Source organism: Eurypyga helias, unplaced genomic scaffold (assembly GCF_000690775.1).
Source record: "Eurypyga helias isolate BGI_N326 unplaced genomic scaffold, ASM69077v1 scaffold8523, whole genome shotgun sequence".
NCBI lineage: Eukaryota > Metazoa > Chordata > Aves > Eurypygiformes > Eurypygidae > Eurypyga > Eurypyga helias.
In genome coordinates, this window is record NW_010243106.1 from 76 (window position 1) to 22,157 (window position 22,082).

General features: G+C 37.5%; 1 protein-coding gene across 1 annotated transcript in view; it reads left to right on the forward strand.

The window, feature by feature from the left end:
* Positions 1–425: 425 nt before the first annotated feature.
* CEP112 (centrosomal protein 112kDa) overlaps positions 426–22,082 on the forward strand; it is a gene marked incomplete at its 3' end in the record, with an annotated part of 144,788 nt that continues 123,131 nt past the window's right edge. Inside the window, exons 1-7 of the mRNA XM_010149287.1 lie at positions 426–522; positions 1,345–1,535; positions 2,263–2,426; positions 8,348–8,444; positions 10,799–10,873; positions 19,310–19,357; positions 19,496–19,573. Coding sequence (XP_010147589.1) covers positions 426–522; positions 1,345–1,535; positions 2,263–2,426; positions 8,348–8,444; positions 10,799–10,873; positions 19,310–19,357; positions 19,496–19,573 — 750 coding nt within the window. The remainder of the gene's footprint in view (positions 523–1,344; positions 1,536–2,262; positions 2,427–8,347; positions 8,445–10,798; positions 10,874–19,309; positions 19,358–19,495; positions 19,574–22,082) is intronic.

Consider the following 22,082-nt stretch of genomic DNA (forward strand, 5'->3'; position numbering starts at 1 on the left):
TTCCTTTTTTTTCCCCCTCTTAAAACAAACAAACAAACAAAACCACCCAAAAACCAAAAAACCAAACCCAGATTAAGGAAGAAAAATTTATGAGTGAAGTTATGACAGATTAATTCAGGTGTCTTATACACATGGCTATGACATAAATACCTTTAGGTGTTTTATACAAATGATATGTAATTGAATATCTTTTTGTGTGGTTGACTATTCATTTTCAAATCTAAGCAAACGCATCGAGTATCTGGTGTTTGCAAAGAATGACTCTTACTTTTATGAATGTTTGTATGTATTATAAGAGTTTTATTTTCTCTATAGTTCCAAAGTATGTCTTTGCATAGCCTAAGATGTACAGACTAACGTGGTGATATTTGCTCTTTTCTACTTCAGTGCAAATAATTTTGCAGATTACTTTGTGTTTCCTCAAAATGAATGAAGAGGAACTACGGGGAAAACTAGATGCAGAATTGGATCGCTGTGTTGTGGATATGAAGCCTCATGTTCTAAATCTACAGCATGGATCAGGTAATATGGTAAAACGTGCATATAGAGAAATGCTAATAACAAGATTCTATGTTACTAGTAATTATTACGTGTACTTGTATTGCTTTCTTTAACCAGATAATGTCTTGTGTTACAAGGCACTGTTTTGAGGGGGTTGTATAACTGCAAAAGTTGGACATTGTGGATACCTTTTGCTGTTGTTGGAGTTTCTGTCTTATCTTGGTGATGTAAATGTGCTTTTGCATGAATACAATTAACTTCTCTTTTAAAAAAACAATTCTGTAGAAACTGGAACTTTTTAAAAGGCATTGTTACTGAGATTGCACTTAGAAAATTGCAAATATTTTTTAGACGGAAGGTTTTTAAAACTTGGCTTCAAAGTATGTATCATCATCTGATAGCAAAGCTTGTGTAAATAAGCTAAGATTTTTAGAATGAATGAGGATTTAGTGTCTGTTTAAACAGCTCACGCCAGCTGTATGTTGTAGCTAAAGGCAGCTCCTGCAGTGAGTTCAGAGTTCCTCGTGAGTTATCTGTTCTTACTGGAGATTGATTCTGAACTTGCTATTTCTAGGATTTATGTAAACTTTTGGTAAACATGAATATCTAGAAAATACTTCTGGATGACATATAATTGAACTATTATTAAAGACTTATTTTTAATCTAGGTATTTAACTATCTTTTCCCTTTGGTTTGGCCGTTTGGATGTGTGTTTGTTTTGCTTTAAACTTCTGAATGGAAAGGAAACATGTACAAAATTGGTGACCGGTAATAGCTTGTTGTTTCTGTGTGCTTGGTTTGTTCTGCAAGTGTATAGTGATTATGTGTATCTGTCTTTTTAGAACGAGAAAGATGTGTACTGTGGATTGAAAAACTATATGAACCCTCAGGAGCAGGCACAGGAATAGTGGGAAGGAGGAATCGGAACCTATATGCAAAACTTTTGCTCCACATGCTGAAGCGAGGTGTGCTGGAAAATCCTTTTACACATAAACCAGAACCAGGAATACTGAAAACTTTACCTTCTTACCTAGTGAGTGTAACTTCTTTATAAGACAAACTTGCTTAAATACGTTCTGAAAATACTTTTAGGTCTTTGATTTGCCAGAAATGTGAAAGCCAGTTGCGAATTAATTGAGTGGAATTGCATGCGGTAAATACAGGCCTTTATGTTAAACATCTTGTAGTTGATGCTGGAAAAATCTTTCAGTGTGCAAAACTGAGACCTGATCTTTTCCAGAATTCAGGTTCTAATGAGGCTTGCAAAAATAGGTGTTTCGAAGGAACAAAAGGATAATGTTTGTCTAATTCTTTGAAAGGATGTGATAAAGGGCACTGGAGGCTCTATTTTCTCTTAATCAGCAAATGGTCCTTGTGAAAGGAAAACACATGCATAAATGAGGTGACTATAGTAGTCTACCTTTGTATGAAAGAAAACAGTATTTCACACAGGTGTTGTGAAGCTTGCAGTTTGTTTTTTGAAGACGTGAATATACTGTGGCAGTCATTGACATCAGCTGTAGTGAGATAACAGGCCTAATTTGTGCTGAAATTACCCATACTGAAAGAAGTAAAGTACTGGAAAACATTTATGCCACTGCCCGTTGTGGGGTGGGAAGGTGATATTTACACACCTCACTGACTTAATGAGAAAGAATTTTTATACTGCATATATTCTGCAAGAAACAACATTAATAGTGTAAATAATATATTTGTGTGAATATATTCTAGTGTTGGTTTTGCATTTATTTTAATTATAGTCAATTTATTTTGATGAACCAAATTCAACAAGAGTTCAGAGTAGCCCAGACTGCTTACCTGACGGTGTAATGGGAGAACTAGGAAACAGTGAATCTAAGCATGAGGAAATGTGGAAGGCCTCTTCTAAAGAGGAATCATCTTCAGCAACACCACCTGTGTATGGGTAAGATTTTTGTATTTGCTTTTTCTGGTATTTGATTCGTGTTTACTAGGTGTTTGATTTGATAAGTTCTGTATGTTTCAATTTGTGTGGATGAATTTATTACACTTCCTCATGGACTCATCTTGAATAAGGAGTTTGTACTTTATATACAGAAACCTTGGTAATTGCTTCCAACTAACTTTTATACTTTTCTGTTCTCACGTTCCTCCTTTGTGCCTTTCTCTCTGACTTCTGTTAAATCTTCCATGTCCCATAGCTCTATCCTCTCTCCCTTCCTCTTGTTCTTCTTCGCCTTTAAGTAACAGACACTTAGCATGGAAAATCAGTAGGCCAAACGGGTAGTTGGAGAAATTCAGCAGCAGCTGAAGAGACGGTTTTCTAGTGATTTGGGCTGGTGCTTACCGTGGGGTACTCATGACTTGCATCAAGAGCCTGTTTGCTGACACAGAAATAATCATGGTCCGCTTTTTTGCACCATTGTGCCTCTTTCATGTTAATACTCTTTCTGTGATCATGTTAGTCCTTATTAAACACACACCTGTTTGTCTTGTGTTTCACCATGACTTCTTTATGAAAGAGCAAGACTTCTTTGTATTTCCTGTAAACTTTGTGTATCTTGGATTACAGAAGGTCAGACTGGACCAGTTATACTTGTTAAAACTTGAGGCCAAAAATCAGAGCTGGTGCCTGTGGGATACTCTGCCACGTTGTTTTGCTCTCCTGTGTGGGGAGGATTGTTTGCAATGACTCCCTCCTCATCTGAACGATCTCTAAATGCCTACATCCTGCACGTTTGTCATTAGAATAATGCAAACACTTGGGTGTTGCTCATTTGCAGGAGTACAGTAGAATCCTGAATATATGTAGCTGCATCTTGTTATGGAAAGCCATCAGACAGTTTATTTTTGTAGGTTTGCAGGAGCCAGTAAGCTTAAGATGCATCCTTAGTTCCAGTCTGTTGGGTACAGAGCTGTTTGCAAAGCAGGTAAAGGGGTCAAATCTGTCAGGTTATTAAGGCTTACTTTCCTGTTGGCTTAGAGAAATGTCCCTGAAGTATTGAAGGGGTGTCCAGCTGGACGCTGTTGAAAATCATAGGCTTTTTCTCTGTCCAATTTTTTTTGAATCTTAGGTTAATTTTAGTTTAATCTACGTTCTGTTTTTAACTGTTTATTTTCTTCCTAGTTTTTCTTATGCAGTGCAACTTTGTACTGATTATCAAGTTCTATGATCCATTTTTTTATGTGGCTGCAATTCAGTCATGGGTGGAATTGCCTCTTGTTTGCTCATTTGAAGTTTAGTTAATGTTTAAACTCTGTAAAAACCTTGGTGAAAAAAGCACTTGGAGGTAGAGCCTGAATATTGTTTGAAACGCAGTAGGCTCTGCACAAGAGGAAGTGTTTGCTCTACTTCTGTGTGAGACTTCTGGTTTGGTTTCATTGCATTACAAATATGCTCTTAAATATTGTTTCAGAAGTGTAGTGATTGTCTTGTGTCTTCACTTACAGTTTTTGTAAGTGGTTGTCATCAACTTTGTTTTAGGCACAGTGGTGTTTATGCTATATATCATTGTCCTGAGGCTTGCATTTTCAAAACTTTCAGCTGTGATTTGGATAGATGATGGGCACTTTTGAAGTTAAATCACGTTGATATTGAGTATGGTGAAACTCTTACGCATCCATTAGTGATGCTTAATTCTAACAGTCACTTAAGTTGCACTTAGGATTGATGCATCTTCTCTCTGAGTCTTACAGTATTAATATGAAGGGAACTTCTGGTTGTTTACACTCGTGCTCTGATAGGAACCTGTGGTTTTGATAGTGGACTTGTGCTTTAAGAAACCAAGGTGGAGAATGGAGAAACTGCCAGGTGTGTTACTGTATTACTGCTTTAGGCTTGGTGATACAAAGAACTGTTGGGAAGAGCTGTCCATATACTCTCAATTTAAAAAAATCAGGTTTGACCTTATAAAAACGACGACTGTATTATGCTTTAGAAATGCTTTTTGCGACCTTGGCCAAGTCTGTGTTAGGTTGCACTGTGTGCCATGTCAAGGTACCTGGCATAGATTGGATCAGATTGATCGCTGGGAGTACCACCATCACGATTGAGCATCACTGTGGGTATTAGAAGCAACATCATCACTGCTCTCCCCTCTTAGCCCAATCCAGCGCGTTGGTATCTCTACAAGGCTACATTTGAGGTATGCAAATACACCCAAGCCTTCTGAATTCCTTACTTGTACTGTCTGCTGGGGTGTAATTTGAGTGGGATGAGGCAGCATGCTCCTCCCGCGGCATCCAACTGTTACTTGTCCCTGTTTGAGAAAGGCTGAGGTACAGTTCCACCTACTCCATCCCTTGTACTCTCTGCCACATGTTTTTCTCTCATTGCTGCCTGGATTACAGTGGAATATTGGAAATATGTCCCCTTTTCCCATTCAGTATGTGAACCTGAGGTTCAGCTCAGTCTAGCCATGTTCCCAAAGATATGGGCAGGGTAGTGAAGTTTTATTTCATTTACTTTTTTGTTCTGTGGGGTTATAGCAACACCTGTGCTGGTGATGAATAGATGGTTTCCAAGGCTGTAGTGAGTTCTCTGGATACCTGTATTGCATATTATTTCCTTCCCAGAGAAGCAAGTCAATGTGATGGAATAAGTTACTGGTTTAAAGAAATCTGGAAGTGTAACTTAACTGTATAGGCATGGCTCTGCTAATGGGTACTCATACCCAGAATGGTCTAAGGAAATGTGAACTCCAGTGTTGGCAATTGGAAATTTTGAGAGCTCTCTAGATTACACAAATTGCTACGAAGAGTAATCAAAGTTAATGTTAAATGTGTGAGTTATGCAGGAGGAAATACTGAAGGTAAATGTTCAGCTGTTATGTTTTGTAGAAATAGCTTATCTGATACTTATTTACATGTGTCCATATGAAGATGTTTGCTGTACTCAACGTATAGGTCCTGTATTTCTTTGTATTTACAGTTAAGACTGAGCTGTCAGTGCGAGTAAAGATGTCAAGTACTATTTGCGTCTGAAATCTGCAGTTTGCAGAGAGACCCAGCAGATGGTGATCTTGGTACACTCTACTTGTCCTACTTGGAATGTGTTTTAGGAAAACTCTACCCATAGGCATGCTATGTAGCCATTGGAGTAGTGACGTTTTTAACATTCAGCTGGACAGGGTGCTGAGCTGTCTTGTGTAGGCCATGCGTTTGCCAAGGAAGGTTGGGCCAGATGGTCCTTGAGGTCCCTTCCAACCTGGTTTTCTGTGACACGTAGTTGGATGCACGTTTCGCATTCCAACTGGGGCTCACTTCTTAGACTACAACATTTTTTCAGGGTAAAATAGATGCCACTTAGAAATGTTTGTGTAATTTTTTAATATTTATTTATCTCAAGATTCCCTTCTTCAAAAGAAGCAAACAAAAATAGCTATGAAAATAACTTCTCCATTTATCTTGCAATACACAGGTGTCTATGGGTGAAGATTTTTGGCTTTTCTATAACAAGTTGTTTATCTGGCTAAAGAGAAAGTAGATAGACTAAGAGAAACCTTATTTGCAAACTGGTTGTAAATGAATAAGACCAAGGCAGCTGGTGCTAGGAAGGCCCATCTTTATTTTGAAACATGAGAGGATTGGTTTTAGGAATGTGGATTTTGAACAGAAACCTGGTTTTTCTGGCCCCATAGGAAAATTCTACTTCTAGATTTATATATAGATTTGGCTTATAGATTATGCATGAAAAACACTGTTAAAGGTTAGTGTGTAGCTGTGTTGTACCAGGAGGAACCTGCAAGTTGCCTTTACTTTGCTCCTGGTAGGAAATAATCCCCTTCATTAGGGGCAAATTGCTTCCTTCTGTGCTAGGTCACTGTTTTGGCTGAAGCAGGTGATCACAGGGCTGGTGTCAAGACTGACCATTCCCCACTCACCTGCTGTGGGAGGAAAAAGAATTGTGATTCCTGGAACCTGACTCCTATTAGCAGAAGGCTGGAAAAGGGAGTTAAGGGGTAGCATATGCTTGATATGAACAAAATTGTGGTCCATCCTTAATGGTCTCTTCAAATTTTGTTTATGGAATCAAGTAAAGCAACTTGCTTTTTGGTTTGTCCTCAAAAGAGCAAATACAGAACTAAGAATATATCTAGGCTTTTCCCCCCCATTTTGTCAATTTAAAAATTTTACTGGTAACTTGGGTTGCTTTGAATACTTATTTATATTCCTTAATCTCTTAATGATAGGGGCATGAATCCTGCCTAATTTCCCTAATGACTTTGTTGAATTGTTAGGTTACCTGAGTATTGTTCAGACAAGAAGTCTGGTAAAGACACTGATTTACTGAGGTGCAGAGATTTGTCTCCTTAATGAAATAATTTTGTGTCAAATGAAATCTTGGTAAGAAAGGCATGTTTTGGAATGCTAGAGCCTGTTATTGTAGTATTCTATTTCTTTTGATCTTTTTTTATCTCTAAGACTTTGCTTATCTAAACTATTTACTGCTTTGTAATTGGTATTTTGCATCCCTGTACGTTGGTAGTGGTTGGTGCTGGGAGGGAAGGTGTGCTCCAGGTGGTGGTTGTTCTGCTGTTGGCTGCTGTTTTGGTGAAAGCTGGGGCAGTGTGCAAACAAAAGTTTGTTTGTCTTCCTAGAAGTGACTAGTTTACGTGGTACATCCAGCAGTTGTCTTTCTGTTCATAAACACTTAATTCATCTCAGTGTCTTTTTGGCACAACTTACTGTCTAATTTGCTGCCAGATAGAAAGAATGAAAAGTATTTTAATGGTCTGATTTGATTTTAATACATATAGCTAGTCACAGGAAGGTGAAGGGACTAACAAGGGGTTTTAATTACTTTAATATGTATGGATTTGACAATGGAGTATATGCTGAAGGGTGTTTTGCTACTGTTCTGGATTTTTTGCTGTATCAACCTATCTAATTATCTCTTATAGTTTTCTTTTGTTCCAGGCTGTTACTTTCTTTCCCTGTTCTATAGTTGAGAAATGCCTGTGACTAGGTGCATCAGTGAAGGCTCTCTTCACTTATCTGCTATTCTTAAGTTCCTTTAGTTCAAGCGCTTTGTTTATGACAAAAGCTTTTCTAGAAAATCCATCTCCACGTGGATTTTTTCTACTGGGCAGAGTTCTTGTTCATACTGTACTTGTATTCTGTCTCGCAGGCCTTTCTTTAACCCTGCCTCCCTCCTCCCCATGTATATCACTTTAGATGGTAAAATAGAGCTGAAATGAAATGCAACTACTACAATCTTTATGACTTGTTTCCTTGACGTGTTATTCACCGCCATGGCCTTCCAAGTCATTGCTTTTCCACTGAGCTGTGTATGCAGTTCTGGCCCTTGTCTTCAGGTTTCTCTGTTATATGAAGATACAACTTGCTCTAACCTATCTTTTATTTTTTTTTTTTTTGGTCTAAAAAATCTTCTCCCCTGTGGTGCAGCCAACCTTCACCTTAATTCCTTTTTCTTTCAGGAATTGCTGGATTTTATCCCATGCTCTCTCACATGCTTAGCAGTTTGCTTCAAAAACATTCTGCTAGATCAGCCTTCTCAGTTAACTTGGATTTATTTTAAGAACTGTTGGGAGATGTTGGGTCATGCGGTAACAGAAATGTATAAACACCTTTTAATATACTGTGATGTGCACAATATTTCTGGTGTTTTTGTGTGGAGGTTTTTGGGTGGTGTTTTTTAATGGAATGCTGAAGGCTTTTGTTTGTCTTTAACATGGCTATAATTTTTTTCTTTTTTTATTGTATTACTCTTGATCTTTACATGCTGACTATTATTTTCTCCTGTATATTTTAAGAGATTTTATTTTAAGATTATCCTCCTTTGTGTGCTGCAAGTTGTTGACAATAAATTCTTCTCTCTCTGCTTACTCTTTCTGTCAATAACAGGGAAAGATGCAAGTACAATGAGAAGCCAGTGTTAAGATCATATTCTATGAGTCTTGCTCACCGGACAGATGAAGATAACGTAGCCACACCACTGTCTGTAAGATGCTTCTCCTTTCTGTCATTAAACTTGCTTTAGTTTCAATGAATTGGTTTTGTATATCCCTGTAAAGCTGTTACTTCTAATTGCATGAGTCGTGATGTCTGTGTACAAGTGCAGGTGTTTGGGAAGGAGTGATAGGAGCCACTAAAGCTCATCAAAATCTGCCCTCTGCAAGTGCAGAGGAAAAGAATTTCATGTAGGATGCTCTGAATTCATCCTAATGGTTGACCTTTGTTTGGTGTAGTGTGTTTCATGTCTGCTGCATTGTTTTCCCTTGGCTTGGCAAACTGACTGTATTGACATCATTTTGTATTTTGCAATAGTAGATTAAAGAAAGCTGCATAGATGTCTTTTGGCTCTGTTAATGATGACTGAACTCTGAAAGAGTCTATTTTGGACAGTTTGTTTTATGAAACTTTCCACAGCTAGCTTTATGACTGATGGAAGGACGCTAAACAGACTTCATGTAAAACCCTTTTAGTCCAAAATATTTAATGATACTGTATGTGTAATTGCAAGTATTTAAACTGAAAATTACTCCTGACAGATACGTTATTGTGCTGGTTATCAACAAGTATGCTGTTTTCCTTTGTGAATATGTTCTGTAGCCTTGTAGTGTCCAGTCTCTATTACCCTGTGGTTCCTTCACCACAGCCGGTGCATCTGTAAAAGCCCTCACTCCCTACACTGTGGGTCTGTCCAGACTTATTTTTTGATTGTGTCAGAGGAACAATTTAGAAAGATTGCAGCTGGAAGTGGGCTGTGGACACCTGGGCAGTTCACATAGGCTGCTTTTACTTTTCTTTACTGGGCACACTCAGGAACTTAAGAGGGCATAAAGTGCAAGTGGGGTAAACTGGAGGTTTGCAGCTAGCTGGGGTCTGTCTTTCTGAGGAAATTTGTGTTCCGCTGTGTGTTTGGAATAGAAGCGAGCAAGGGGGCGCTTCATTGTGGCAAATGGGCTGTGGGCAAACACCGAATGTCTCTGCTGTAGGCTCTGCTAGGTATGAATGTACTTAGGTGCATGTTGATCGTATGTATACCAATGTAATTTAAAAAAGAAATGCCGTAATGGAAAAAAAATAAAAACAGATTCTGGACTTACTAAATTACTCCTTTTTGGTTTCCTGTTTGTTTTACTTAAAGAAATATTTTGTATGGAACACTTATTGAAAAGGATTTCCTTCAGTTGAAATCAGGATTTGGGGCTTTAAAGCTCTTTGGTGTTTTTGTTGTTTTGTTTGGGTGGCGGTGGTGTCCCTGGCTCTGCCACAGGCTGCCAGGGCAATGTTAGACAAATCCTCGCGCTTCATTGTTCTTCAGCTCCACATACTGGATTCTACTGTGATTACAGCTTTAAAAGGGCCTTTAAGTGAAATAATCCTCTCTTGCTTTGCCAAACAATTTGAACATTTGGCTGGCTGGAACAAATAGTATCTTGTTCTGTTGTCAGTGCCGCACAGCTGTTCTGGCATAATTCAGGCCCAGGTAGAGGAACAGGGAGTCTTTCAACAAATGCTAAGAACTGCCTCAACCAAGTGTTGATTAACTGAAGTCAAAGCTCCATTCACTGTACGTTCCTAATCAATGAGCAGATGTACAAAAGAGGTGCTTGCATGCCAATACACAAACCTTTTTGTAACAGCTTAACAAGACAAAGTAATTCATGCTTCCATGTTCTGTTTTTCTCAAGAGTGTTATATCTCACTTAGTTTTCTGTACCAGCTCCCCTATTTGATAGGTTAAATGCAATTAGTAGTTACTGTTACCCTCCAGGAAAAGCTTCCTTCTCAAAGACGTTGCCTTGACCAACAATAATTTCCTTAATGCTGGAAATTCTTTCTGCAAAGAGCACCCCTATCCTTGAGCTGGGTAGTATCTCCTGTGCCCTCTGCTTTTGCAGCTCTGTCCACTATAACTATCCCAGCCTTCTTGTGGCTTCCTTTATTTTTCTTTTTCCTAATTTGAAGGCTGATCAGGTGATCTGTGAATTCTGGATTAGTCTCACAAAAGGTAGTGTGGAGACTGCTCGTTTCCAGAATAAGTATGTTGCCTGAAGAATGGAGTATTTAGACTTTTGTTTAGTAAGCTCGCCCTTTGTAAAGGAGGCCGTTGCTTTGGAAATAAGTAAAATAAAGAACAACATTAAAGTGAGGAGTCATTAATTTATTCTCTGAATTCCTTTCTTAGCACAGTATGCTCCTGCTAACTGAGCTATTTAGATTAAAGCTGTCAGAGGTGGCGTGACACTATTGGGAAGTGCAGTGTAGGCATGGCCAAGGCTAATGAGAAGTTTTTTTAGCCTGTGTATCTGCCAGTTCTTCTGATATTTTGACTTTTTTATGTTCCAGGACCATCGTCATAAAAACCTCGGTTCTTTGGATGACAGTGACCTCGAAGCACGCCTCAATAGTTGGAATCTTGGGGTAAAATAAACAGAGTACTTATTTATTGACTTGAAATGGAAACTCCTCAGCAATGTAGTCTGTGTCTCTGAATTTAGTAGCCAAACTTTATGTAGGAATCAGGCTTTTAGAAATGAAATGGTAAAGCCTGGAGAGGTTAATTACGGATGCATGCCATCTTAGGAAGAAAACGTTAAAAATGCCTCAGTTTTCAGCAATAATAATTCTGATGTGTTTCATGTAGTTACTGATAAATCAAGCAAAATAATACCTGCTGCTCAAAACCAAGTGTCTTCGGTAGAAGTTCAGACTTTCTTGGTAACTCCATAACATTATTTTGAATTTATGCTTGCGTAAATTTCTGTGGGTTTTTTTTAAGTAATACAGTTTGTGAGCCATTAATACAACTCAACATTTGTTTGCCTCCTTTTGGAAGTATTTAAGAGGCTTTCAGTGTGTTTGACTGCCTGCCTTCCCTTTTAATAATTAGAATTTTTAGACTGGCTCTGTGCCCCTTCCTCACGGAAAGGAATAGTGTGTCTCTGCGAAATTGCTTTGCTGAGGAAGGAATCTACCTTTGTGGAAGCTTCTGCAGTACTTTGGCTTGTGTTCTTGTTCAGCCCTGGCTTTAGAGTGTGTTTGTGAATAGGGTACTTCTGCTATGATGCTGAGATTTGTCCTCACTTGGATGTATCAAAACTAAAGTGTCTGACGGAGATCTACAGTGGAGAGGGAATAGAGGAGTTCGTTCTTGGACAGTTTGACAGCATCAGAGCTGGTATTTATTGCATCTCGCAAAAATGTAGAAGATACTCCCCAAAGCTTTCCATGTTTACAGCTAGGATGACTTCAAACTGTATTAACATTTTTTTTTTTGGCTATAAACCACTTCTGTAAACACTTTTGTAAAATCAGTTATATTTTCAAGCTATCATAATTTCTTAGGACTTGAATACCTTCTTTCTATTTTTGGGCCACTGTAGTGCAAGAGGTAAATACAGTGAGGCAGTAAATATATTTTTATGAAGAGAGATGACAAAGTTGCTACCTAAGATTGATGTGAATTGATGTTAATCATCTTTGATGTTTGCATATGCAAATGTAGTATGTGGGGCTTGATCGATGTTGTTCCCGAGCAATTAATCAAGTTGTTTGGACCTGGACATATTAGATGAATTTAAATTTAATTTTAATTTAAGGCTACTGTTACAGCAAGACTTTATTCCCATAGTTGTATTTTCTGTGGTATTAGTCCACGATAATTCTAAGGTGCTAGTGAAGTGTAGCTGTGTTCTGCGGTATTTTTTCTGTTGTGTTGTTTTGCCTTTTTTAACCCTTTCCCCTGCACCTCCAAACCTTTAACCTATTTGATTAGGATTAATATTCTCATGACCATGTAATTTTATTAAGATCACCTTTATTTTAATAAATAGTTTTCTGCATTTTCTGCTTGTTCTCACAGGTTAAAGCTTGCTCAGTTGTGTTTGGGACAGAGGGCAGCTGAAGTTAGGAGGGATGAGAGCTAGTTCCTAATGAAGTACTTCAGATTTGGGTGTTCTTGGGTGGGTTTTTTTTTTTTTCTTTCAAATAAAGTCATGTATCTTCATGTTGTCAGTTTAATCAGTTCCCAAATAACCCTTATTCTTCCTACGCTCTTGTCAGCCCAGAGGGATATGACAGCATTTAAAAATCTTGGCTATTACACTCAGTGTTTTGCAAGTTCTCTTCAGTAAAATCTTACATGTAAGAGGGAATGTTAACTTTTTTGTGTCCTCCTTGGAGTTTCTCTTGCTGTTTTGGTGCCTGTTAGCATTCTAAATGCTAATTGCTCTCTTGTTTTACTTCTGAAAGAAGGAAATCTTGACCTTGAACCAATCCAGGAGCTGCCCCACTGCTTTCTCCAAACGGAAGGTGATTAGTGAAGACATTAGTCTGGGGGCACGGTGTTGCCCATGGGAGCTCATTGCCATTTGCAGAGGCATACCAGAGCAATTTCTAGCACTTCCAGACTTAGAGGAATATATTTTTCAGGAGTTGCAGGTCTGTAAAGGGGGGAGAGTGGATCTCCTGAAAGCTTTTCAGTCGCTGACAACTCCCAGTTTGCGAAAGCGCTGTGCAGGTGTTTGAAACAAATGTGCAAGCAGTCACTTGCAGACTTTGGATATTTTGGCTGTATAAATACCTGCATTATATGTACAGATAGTTGGTAATACCTTGAGCTTTTAAAGCTGCTTTAAGGGGGAAACTTGCTCGTGGCCATTCTACAAATTGTTCCAATTGATTCTGACAAAGCATCTCTTTATATCCAGCATTTTTATATCGGTGTCGATCTGCCTGCTTGCTTATCTCTGTGATTTTATTTGTTTTTTATTCCTTCTTCTAATTGAAATTCCAGTTTGTTATCATGTTGTGTTGATAATGGACGGTTATTAACCGTGATGATCCTCCACTGATATGGGAGCAGTCTTGGATAACAAATTGGCTACCGTGACACATAAATCAGTTTTTCAAGTCTCCTCTCCAGGGTTGGTAATTAAACAAGTCGCTGGTGAGAGACTTTAATTGCCTGATAAGACTTGTTGGGAGTTACCTGACAGAGAATGGAGGTTGTAAAAGAGAGGTCTGTAAGTGGTTGCTGTTGAACAGTGTTACCCTGCTATGGATTGTGACCTCCAGTGGGTTCTTAAAGGATCAAGAAGTTTTCAGTAGAGTTTCATACATAACGAAGAATATGTAATTATTGAAAATGAGGGGGAAAAAAAAAGGCTTAAACGATGGTAGCACTTCAGAAGCTGTAAAGTTTGAGTGGGAGATGCTACGGGTATTATTTGCAAGCCTTTACATTGCCATGGGAACATCTAGTTATCTTTTAATTGCTAGCCACATCTGCAGACCATTTGAGAAACCCAATTTACGAATGATCCCACCTCAGATACGGAAGACCCTTGACATAAGAGAATACTTTAGTAGTGGGGAAAAGTTAGGAAAGGAAATAGAGGATGGCTTTTGCTTTGAACTGCCTAATATTAAGAACAGTTGTTTTTAAAAACATTTTCAAATTTTAAAACATTTTCAAAAATTTTTTGAAAATTTTCAAATTCTCCTTGGGTGGGTTGTGGTTTTTTGTTGTGTATCAAGGAATAAATGGTGAATCGAGGTTGCTAGCCTGGCCAAAGAACATGTGCTTCTAAACGTTTTTCATGCAGTGATGGGGACAGGGATCGCTTTGGACACGTTTTTGTACACAGACTACTGAGTTTTGCTCACAAAAAAGCTGAGTTTTGACTATGTTCAATTTGCCTTTCATACATGGAATACTAATATAAGCTAATTTTAAACACATTAGAAAAATGGTTTTCTGAGTCCTTACTGACTCTTATCTAAAGTGATCTGGGGACTGTCCTTTATTAACTGTTCATGCCTTAAAGTTTCATTTGCAATGTAGAAAAGAAGAAATCCTTTCATATTGGTATTTGAAGGGAAAGTTTGGGCCAGGAGTTAGGCAAATGCCAGTAATCTTTGGTCATATTGTTGCTTTGAGCTTGCTTTGTTGTTCTTCAGCTATTTCAGGATATAAAAGAAAAAAAGCCTCAGCTATTTAATTTTATTAAACGCTATCAAACTTCTGCATGTTGTTGCAAATTTAGTATACTTCGTAAATGGGACATCCTCACCTCCCCTTTAGTTATGTCTCAAAAATAATCGCATTTTGTGAAGTATATGTTAGGTCAGGAAAAGAAGCTTGCTGGATCATGGAATTACACTCGCTCTTTTTTCTTTTCTTTTTTCCCCTCTTGTAGCTGCTAAGCTTTTTGGATTGTAGACGAACACGATTTTTTTGGATATAAAACTTCAGTTCTGTAAAGGAACAATGAGTTAATCCCTTCCATATTCTTACCTGACCTGTCTACTTCTGTATCTTTCGTGATGCTCTGACAGAGTTTCATTTGTCACTGAATTGTGGCCAATCTGATTTGGGACAAAGCAACATCCCAGGAAATTCAGCACTTCATTTTAGGTAGAAGGCAAGCAAGGCGACTGTACCCTGGGGAAAGAGCAAAGGGGTTTTTAATCAGGGAGAACATGATTTTTCATCATTAGAATTCAGCCAGGACAAGAATTAACTCTTTGGCTTTTTCCAGACGCGTGTGGGATCTTCAGTACAAAGAACCTTGACACTCAGCTGTTGACCAGAAGAACTTACCATGGGAAGTGTTATTGCCTAATAAAGGGCTTAGACCAAAGAAATTCCATGGTCAGTGGCTTGCACTTTCTCCTTTCTTGGAGAAATATACAGGGTTAAAGTAGATGCAAGCATAGAGAATTCTTGGGTAGCTACAGCAACAGTGTGTGTTAGGCCTGGTTTGTGTACTTGGCTCACATCTGCCTGTCTTTCCAGTCTAGTTAAGCTCAATCATTTCTGTACAAACCATTTGATTATCTTCTGTTTGGTTTCTTAGTCTGTCTGCTTACTATAAACATACCTACTGTATATGTTGTGTTGGAGGGCAGCAACGCTGTAAAAACTTTCCCACAGTGAACTCCAAGTGGTGTTGTGAGTTCAAAAAATAAATTCAACTTCCATGCTGACAAACAATCTGCATGTGCTTTAATGTCCTTCCACGAAGACTGCAAAAGCAGCATTAAAGTGAACTTCCCTACAAATTATGATGCTAGATAAGAATGTCATTACTCAAATTTCCTGAAGCTACTCAGCAGTTATTTCTGTAGGGAACATGCTGGCTGGCTGGGTTTGTTAGATTAAAGAAAGAACTTAGGGCAAGGTTCAGTTTAGTTGTTTACCATTTCAAAATCTTAAGTGTTCTTAACTCTTTCATGTGTGTGTGGTTTTTTTTTTTTTCTCATCCTTGTTTTGAAAACAATCACATTTTGTCTTTGAAGAAGCTTAAGGGGGAATGTGGAACAAGCCTGCTGCTCCAACTGTTGTGTGGTGTGGGGTTTGTTGGTTTTTTTTTTTTCCCTGAATCTTAATATATACGACATGCCTTCTGACTTTGCTACTGAACAGTAATAAGCTACAGTCACGCATCACTGAAGATCTGAATACCTTGATAAACATCTTCCAAAGGATGAAATGTGACTTTGGAAGGGATGGAATAAACGTTACACTTGTCGTTGTTGTGGTATTTGCTGTGTCAAAAGAGCAGAAGCTTTGGTAGAAGTTTCTAGACTATGAGAGAGAGAGAGCCTGTACACTCCTGTCAGCCTGAGGGATGAAATACTGTTGATGCCCTGAGGATGAATCTTGTGGAAGTGCTTTTTCTGTGCTGCCCTGGCTTCTGAGGCAAACCATTTCAGCTCACTTTGCTTTTCCTATCAGTGCTTCACTCATTGCTTACGTTGGTAGCTTTAACCTGTATACTTCAAAATAGTTTAGTTTAATATTTAGGTGTGGTTAAAATTAAGAGAAATGGAAAATATTGAAGTTAAAAATTATGGCTAATTTAACTTCGGTTTTGGAATCTGTCTTTATGTTGGTTTCTGATGTACATTTTTCAACTCGGGGAATAAGTATATTTTCATAGAATCATAGGAGAAGAATCATAGACTAAGTATATTTTCATAAGGTAGACTATTTCCGTGAAGTAATGGGGGTTTTTTAATCCAGAGCCTTCCCCACTCTGGTTTACGGGGACTAGAAGGTGACCATGCCACTCCTTGCAAATTGAAACATGGTTGGTTGTCTGTTGGAGTGCCTAATAGAACAGGAAAATCCAAAATCTTTTCTACAAAGAAATTCAAAATGCCATTTTTGTTAAAAAGTGGTATTTACAAATTAGAGTTCAATTCTAGTTCAAATAAAGATGTCTTTCATGATGACATTTATTTGGTTTATACTCTTAAAAAAGGATGTGATTTACTGTTCTTCTCATGACAATCCTTCAGTTTCATACATATGTATTTTGGTTTGTCTTTGACCTTTTGCTTATTATTTTTAAATTTGCATGTTTCTCATAAATACAAGCTTTTTTTCTTTTTTGGGCATTCTTTATTGTGATATTCCCTCTTTAATGTGGTTTAATTTTGAGAACAAGAAGTTTTGCAGAAGACCAGCATGAAAAGAACGAATGTTGAGACATTAAATGTTTACAGATCAGTTTAAGTGGATATAATCCACAACAAGTAACAAAGTGGGAACATTTAACTTCAAAGCACATATGGCTGCTGTTACAAAATCAAAAAATGCAAGACTTAGGCCAGTATTAGAGACACATTTTTCCTTCTCTCTCATAAACAAGTAGGATATACCTTTAGCTATTTAGATTGGTTTTGAAATGAAGACTGTAAACAGCTTAATTTCATGGTCAGATAAAGTATTTGAATTAATTATAAATATTTACAATAATGTTTAGCTTTTAAAAGGCAAAAGTAAAGGATGATTGTATTAATTTTGCTTGAGAGCCGGGGCTTTTGGAAAGTAATTAAGCCTTTGAAATTTGGTTCTGCAGCTTTAGCCTTCTTGGAATTCCACCAGGTATTGGTGAAATCTTTCAGCGTTGTCTGCCGCTTGGTTTTCTAGGGAGCTAGATCAGGGGCAAAGCTGTCGTCAGTCCTGGGTATCTGTACAGGAACTGATTGGGTGTCTGGGGTGGATGGGGAAGTAGGCGGAATGAGAGAGAAGGAAGAACACAGTACTAGTAAAATCAGGCAATTTTAGATAGAAAATACTGTTGCAGGTACAGACATGTAGGACAAAGAAAATGCTAAATTTTCCTGGTTTAGTATTTCTGTATTTTTTTATTTCTGTCTCTCTTGGGTTTTTTTCCCCACTGTTAACTATCTTCTGTGGTTAATGCCCCATGATGTTTTTCTCATTTCTCACCCATGTCCTCTGTTCAAATACTAAGGATTTTTTTGCAGTAGGTGCGTGCAGGATTCCTTTATTCACTAATGTCTCCCTGTGTTTTTTGTATGCCAGTTGTTGTGGCATGTTTAAAAAAAAAACCTACCAAAATTAAATAAAACAAAACAAACAGTAAAAATTGGTTGGAATAAAACCAATTTGAAATAAAACCAACCCAGGATGCTTTATATGAAAGAAAGTTTAATGTATCTGTTTTAGTAAACTCATTGACCACAAAGAGAAACAGGTTATTTGTTAAATTGTTTTCTTTATAAATTTTCAGCTGTAGTATTAAAATATTCAATCATACTATTTGTAAAATTGAATGTGCGTGTTAAACATGGTAAAATCTACAACTACTTCTGGGTGAAATATGACGACTCTTCAACAGCATATAGAAATCCTACATAACCTTTTAGGACAGAAAATGAATAACACTGTATCAAATTGATATTTCAGAGGGATTAAGCCTCTTTTTCACTTATAAATTCAACACACAAATTTATTTAATAGTACTGGAGAAAGTGCAAGCATTTGATATATTTGCCATGCCTCATAGATAAATTTAATCTTTTGGGGGGGGAAAAAATAGACGAAGTGTTGTAAGATGTGTATTGCAATCATATTCGTATTCCGAATCTGGAATTGCCACATTTTACAAGATTATACCCTTGAAAGCTTTTCTTGGGTGTTACGCATTCTCTGTGATATGATGTTTGAGCCTCATTGTCTGAGGAAATGAAAAAGATAGAGCTGTCTGATAGAGGAAGTGGGTTGTGAACAATGTTTTGTATTCAATTCTTAAAAACAGTGATTAAAAAGCTGCTTTAAATATACAGTACTGTTAATGAATTATTTCCTTATGTTTTTGTCTCTGACTTACATATGTGGATATAGTTTTGGTGCAATCAACTGTGACTTTTCAAAAACACTAGATTAAAATCATTGTAATCTCTGAATTTACTCTTGCTTTACACTGGTTGAAATGGAAGTTCATCCAATGAAGTTGGAAATATTTTGCATAATTTCTGAATTTAGCTGCCAAATTCTTTTAAAATATGCATTGTTGGAATTCAAGGATTTGGGGAAAAAGGTGCAATTTCTTGTCCATTGCATTAGGAAATGCTAAGATTTTAATTTGCCGAATAGGTCATGTCCACCAAAATGATTTTTTGTGAAGGTTTTCTGTTTGGGCCTTTGTGTTCTTCTGAGTGCTCTTCAGAATCATTGACATCTGCTACAGGAGAAAGAATTATGCCCAGGGGGACTAATCTGTGTTGCTTCTAGGTTACAGCCATGTATCTGGAGCTGGTACTGTGGCGATGGTTTGCAGATTAATCAGATTTTCTAGTGGAAAGCAGTTCTCGAACCTATTCTGTGCATCCAAAAGCATGCTCAAATCTGTTTTATTTCTGTTCTTCCGAGTGATACAGTTACTGTGTTAAGTACCCCCTCAGTAATACAGATTACCTCTCAAAGTAAACACCCGAAGTTGTCGTTGCAAAATTTTTAATATTTGGAGGTGTTTCTTACTGTTTGTAAGACGTAATAAGCATTGCTGACATGATTACTTTTTCTAACTTGTGTTTCAGTTAGAAAATCCACGATACTTGCGTGAGAAACCGGTTCCAGTGTCTTTGGTAGGTATTTGTATTCCCTTGATATTTTATAAAGGCAAAAAACCACACTTAATATTTTTCATTTCTGGTTAGGATTGATTTTGCTTGGAGTTACTGCTTTGAACTTACTGAGTTGTTTTGAACTTTCTCGTTCAACAGATGACACCCAAAATTGGTCTAGGAAAAAGTAGCACTTCACGTGATGAACAGGCACTATTTCGAATGCATGAAAAAAAGGTAAGATTATTTTTAGAAAAAGAGAGTTATACCCAGATTAGTAAATTGGGGCATTTTTTTTGAAATTGGGTATTCACAAAACAGTTTGCTATAGCAGAAAATCTCATGTAAGAGAATATTTTTCTGTAGTCACAGGGCTTTTCATTAAATACTTAATGTATTCCCCAATTACCTAGGGAATAAAAAAAGACTTTCTGAACACATTTAGTGTTCCTTTGAATGAATTCTTAGTGTACAAGCATTTGAGTTCTAGGCATTTTCTAAGCTACCTTTTAACAGAAACAATGGTACCCTTAATGTAGTGAGGATTTTTGTTTACTTTCTATATACCTTTAAAAATCTGCAGCTCTAGACCTTATTTCTATTAGGACCTACCTTATTTCTATGTTTGCCCTGCCTATCTCCCATAGTCTTTTATTCATACGGGTTTTTGTATTATTTCTTTTGAACATCATTAACTGATGAAGTTACTGTCCAAGCTTGCCTATCTAATTCTTTTATACCCTGTTATTTTGTTTTGAACGTGTAGAAAACTAAAGTTTCATGGTCACTTTTACCTTTTTCATAGTGTAAGGGAGCTGTATACCTATGATAGTTTTGTCATTAAACATCGGTAATGAGACAAAACTCAGGTATATTGCGGCTAGCACGTAGGTATTTCAGATTCTTCTGAAGCCGTGTAGGCATTACATAGTTTTTTTTGAAAGTCAGTGAATCAGTGGTCTCGTGGGCCAGACTTCAGGAAGGGAAGTTCCACATGCATTAGCGGAAAAAAGATACACAAAACCCCCAAACAAACCCCAAAACTCTTCTATTTGCCCTTGAAATTTCTGTTTTCAGCCATATGCGTTTGGAAAATCCCAGCATATGTACACAGTTCCCTAGATCTCCACAAGTACTTAGCCCTACATAGGACTCCGCGTATGTACGAGTTGGAAAGGATGGGGCATCATCTGCAAGCCATGAAATGGTCCCTCCTTTTGCATGGCATGTTGTAAGGATTCTTATGAATTAGAACTGTCCTGAAGTTACTTTCAAGGACGCTTCAGAAGACATCTTTAACTGAGACACCGGAGAGGTTGGACTTGGTTTGCAGACGCTTCCATTCTCAATAAAATAATGTATATGAAGTTCTGCTTTATGTTGATAGCTGGCAGTCTAATTTGATGCTTAAACAAGCAGGCTGAAACGGCAGTTGCACAATACGTGTGCCTTTCACTTTCTCTGCTCTGGTCTAATATTGACTCTTCTTTTTATTGACAATAGTCAAACCACCATTGTCTCGGGATGAGGCCAGGCAAGGTTTCATAAGATGTGAAAATAGACCAAAAAATAAATAAATTGAAAGCACAACGTTGTCATTTAAATGATATTTTCAAATTAAACCAACAGGAATGTGTGCCAAGTAGCTGCATAAAACACTCAGCGAATGCTTCCCTAGTTTAGTGGAAAAATCCTCTAAACCACACAGGAAAAATCCAGTACTATTTGCTAATGGTACTCAACTGTGGGCTGGTTTAAACTGGAAAGATTCTAGCCAGTATTTCCCAATCACCATGTGTGTGCTATTAAGTAGAAAACTTAAATGTGTTTTTGTCTTGTTTTGTGAAGCTCAATTAAGAATAAAGCCTTTTCATTTATAGAATGTAAATGTATTAACAGTAAGATGGTGCTGTACGCAAGTGTTTTGGTGAACCTTTAACTGTTTTCAACCTCTTTGTAGTAGAACGGGAGAACATAAAATAGGATAACTGTGGGTTTTTGCTCTTAACCTTTAGACCTCTGTTCATAAACCATTCCTGCACCTGTTTTGACTCTGTAATGCTGAACACATGGCTGTTTTCAATGATACCCACATCACAGATTTATGAAAATGTGAATATTATCAGACAGTGGTTTTTAGTCATACTTTCCCCAAATACTTCTAACATGGATTAAACAATTTGGGAAACTGTCATTACTGAGAAATACATCTTTTTCCCCTGAAAATGCATTTTCATGGGTTGAGGACCGGAAGGAAGATGAAAAGGAAGTGAGGGATTTTCTTATGCATTTGAGAATTCTATCTTTAAGATGCAGCCTTTTAAAAAAAACTGTTTAGATCCCTTATCTTTGTAACCTTTATTTATGCTTTTCTCCTTTTCTTGTAAATGAGCATTCCCAGATGTCGAGCCGTTTGGATAATTTTATTGCACCAGAAGTGTTGGGCTTTAGTGATGTACGTTAAGATAAAATCAGCATGCTGCAGTGATGATGTTATAGTTGGGTTCTGGTCTGGCTAAAAGACTTCTGAATTTAAGGTGTTGAAAGCTGCAGATTTACTGTGCTTCTTGCTTATCTGGCAAGAGATTATAACTTGAAACGAAGAGAATTGCATAGGAGCTGTGATACAGCTTTTCCCCAAAAAGCATACATAGGATGGAGAGGAAAGAGAATGTGGGAAGGGAAGTGAGTTGCAGAACCTGGGAGGGAGAGTGAATAACACTGGTGTTACAGAAAAGAGGTAGGG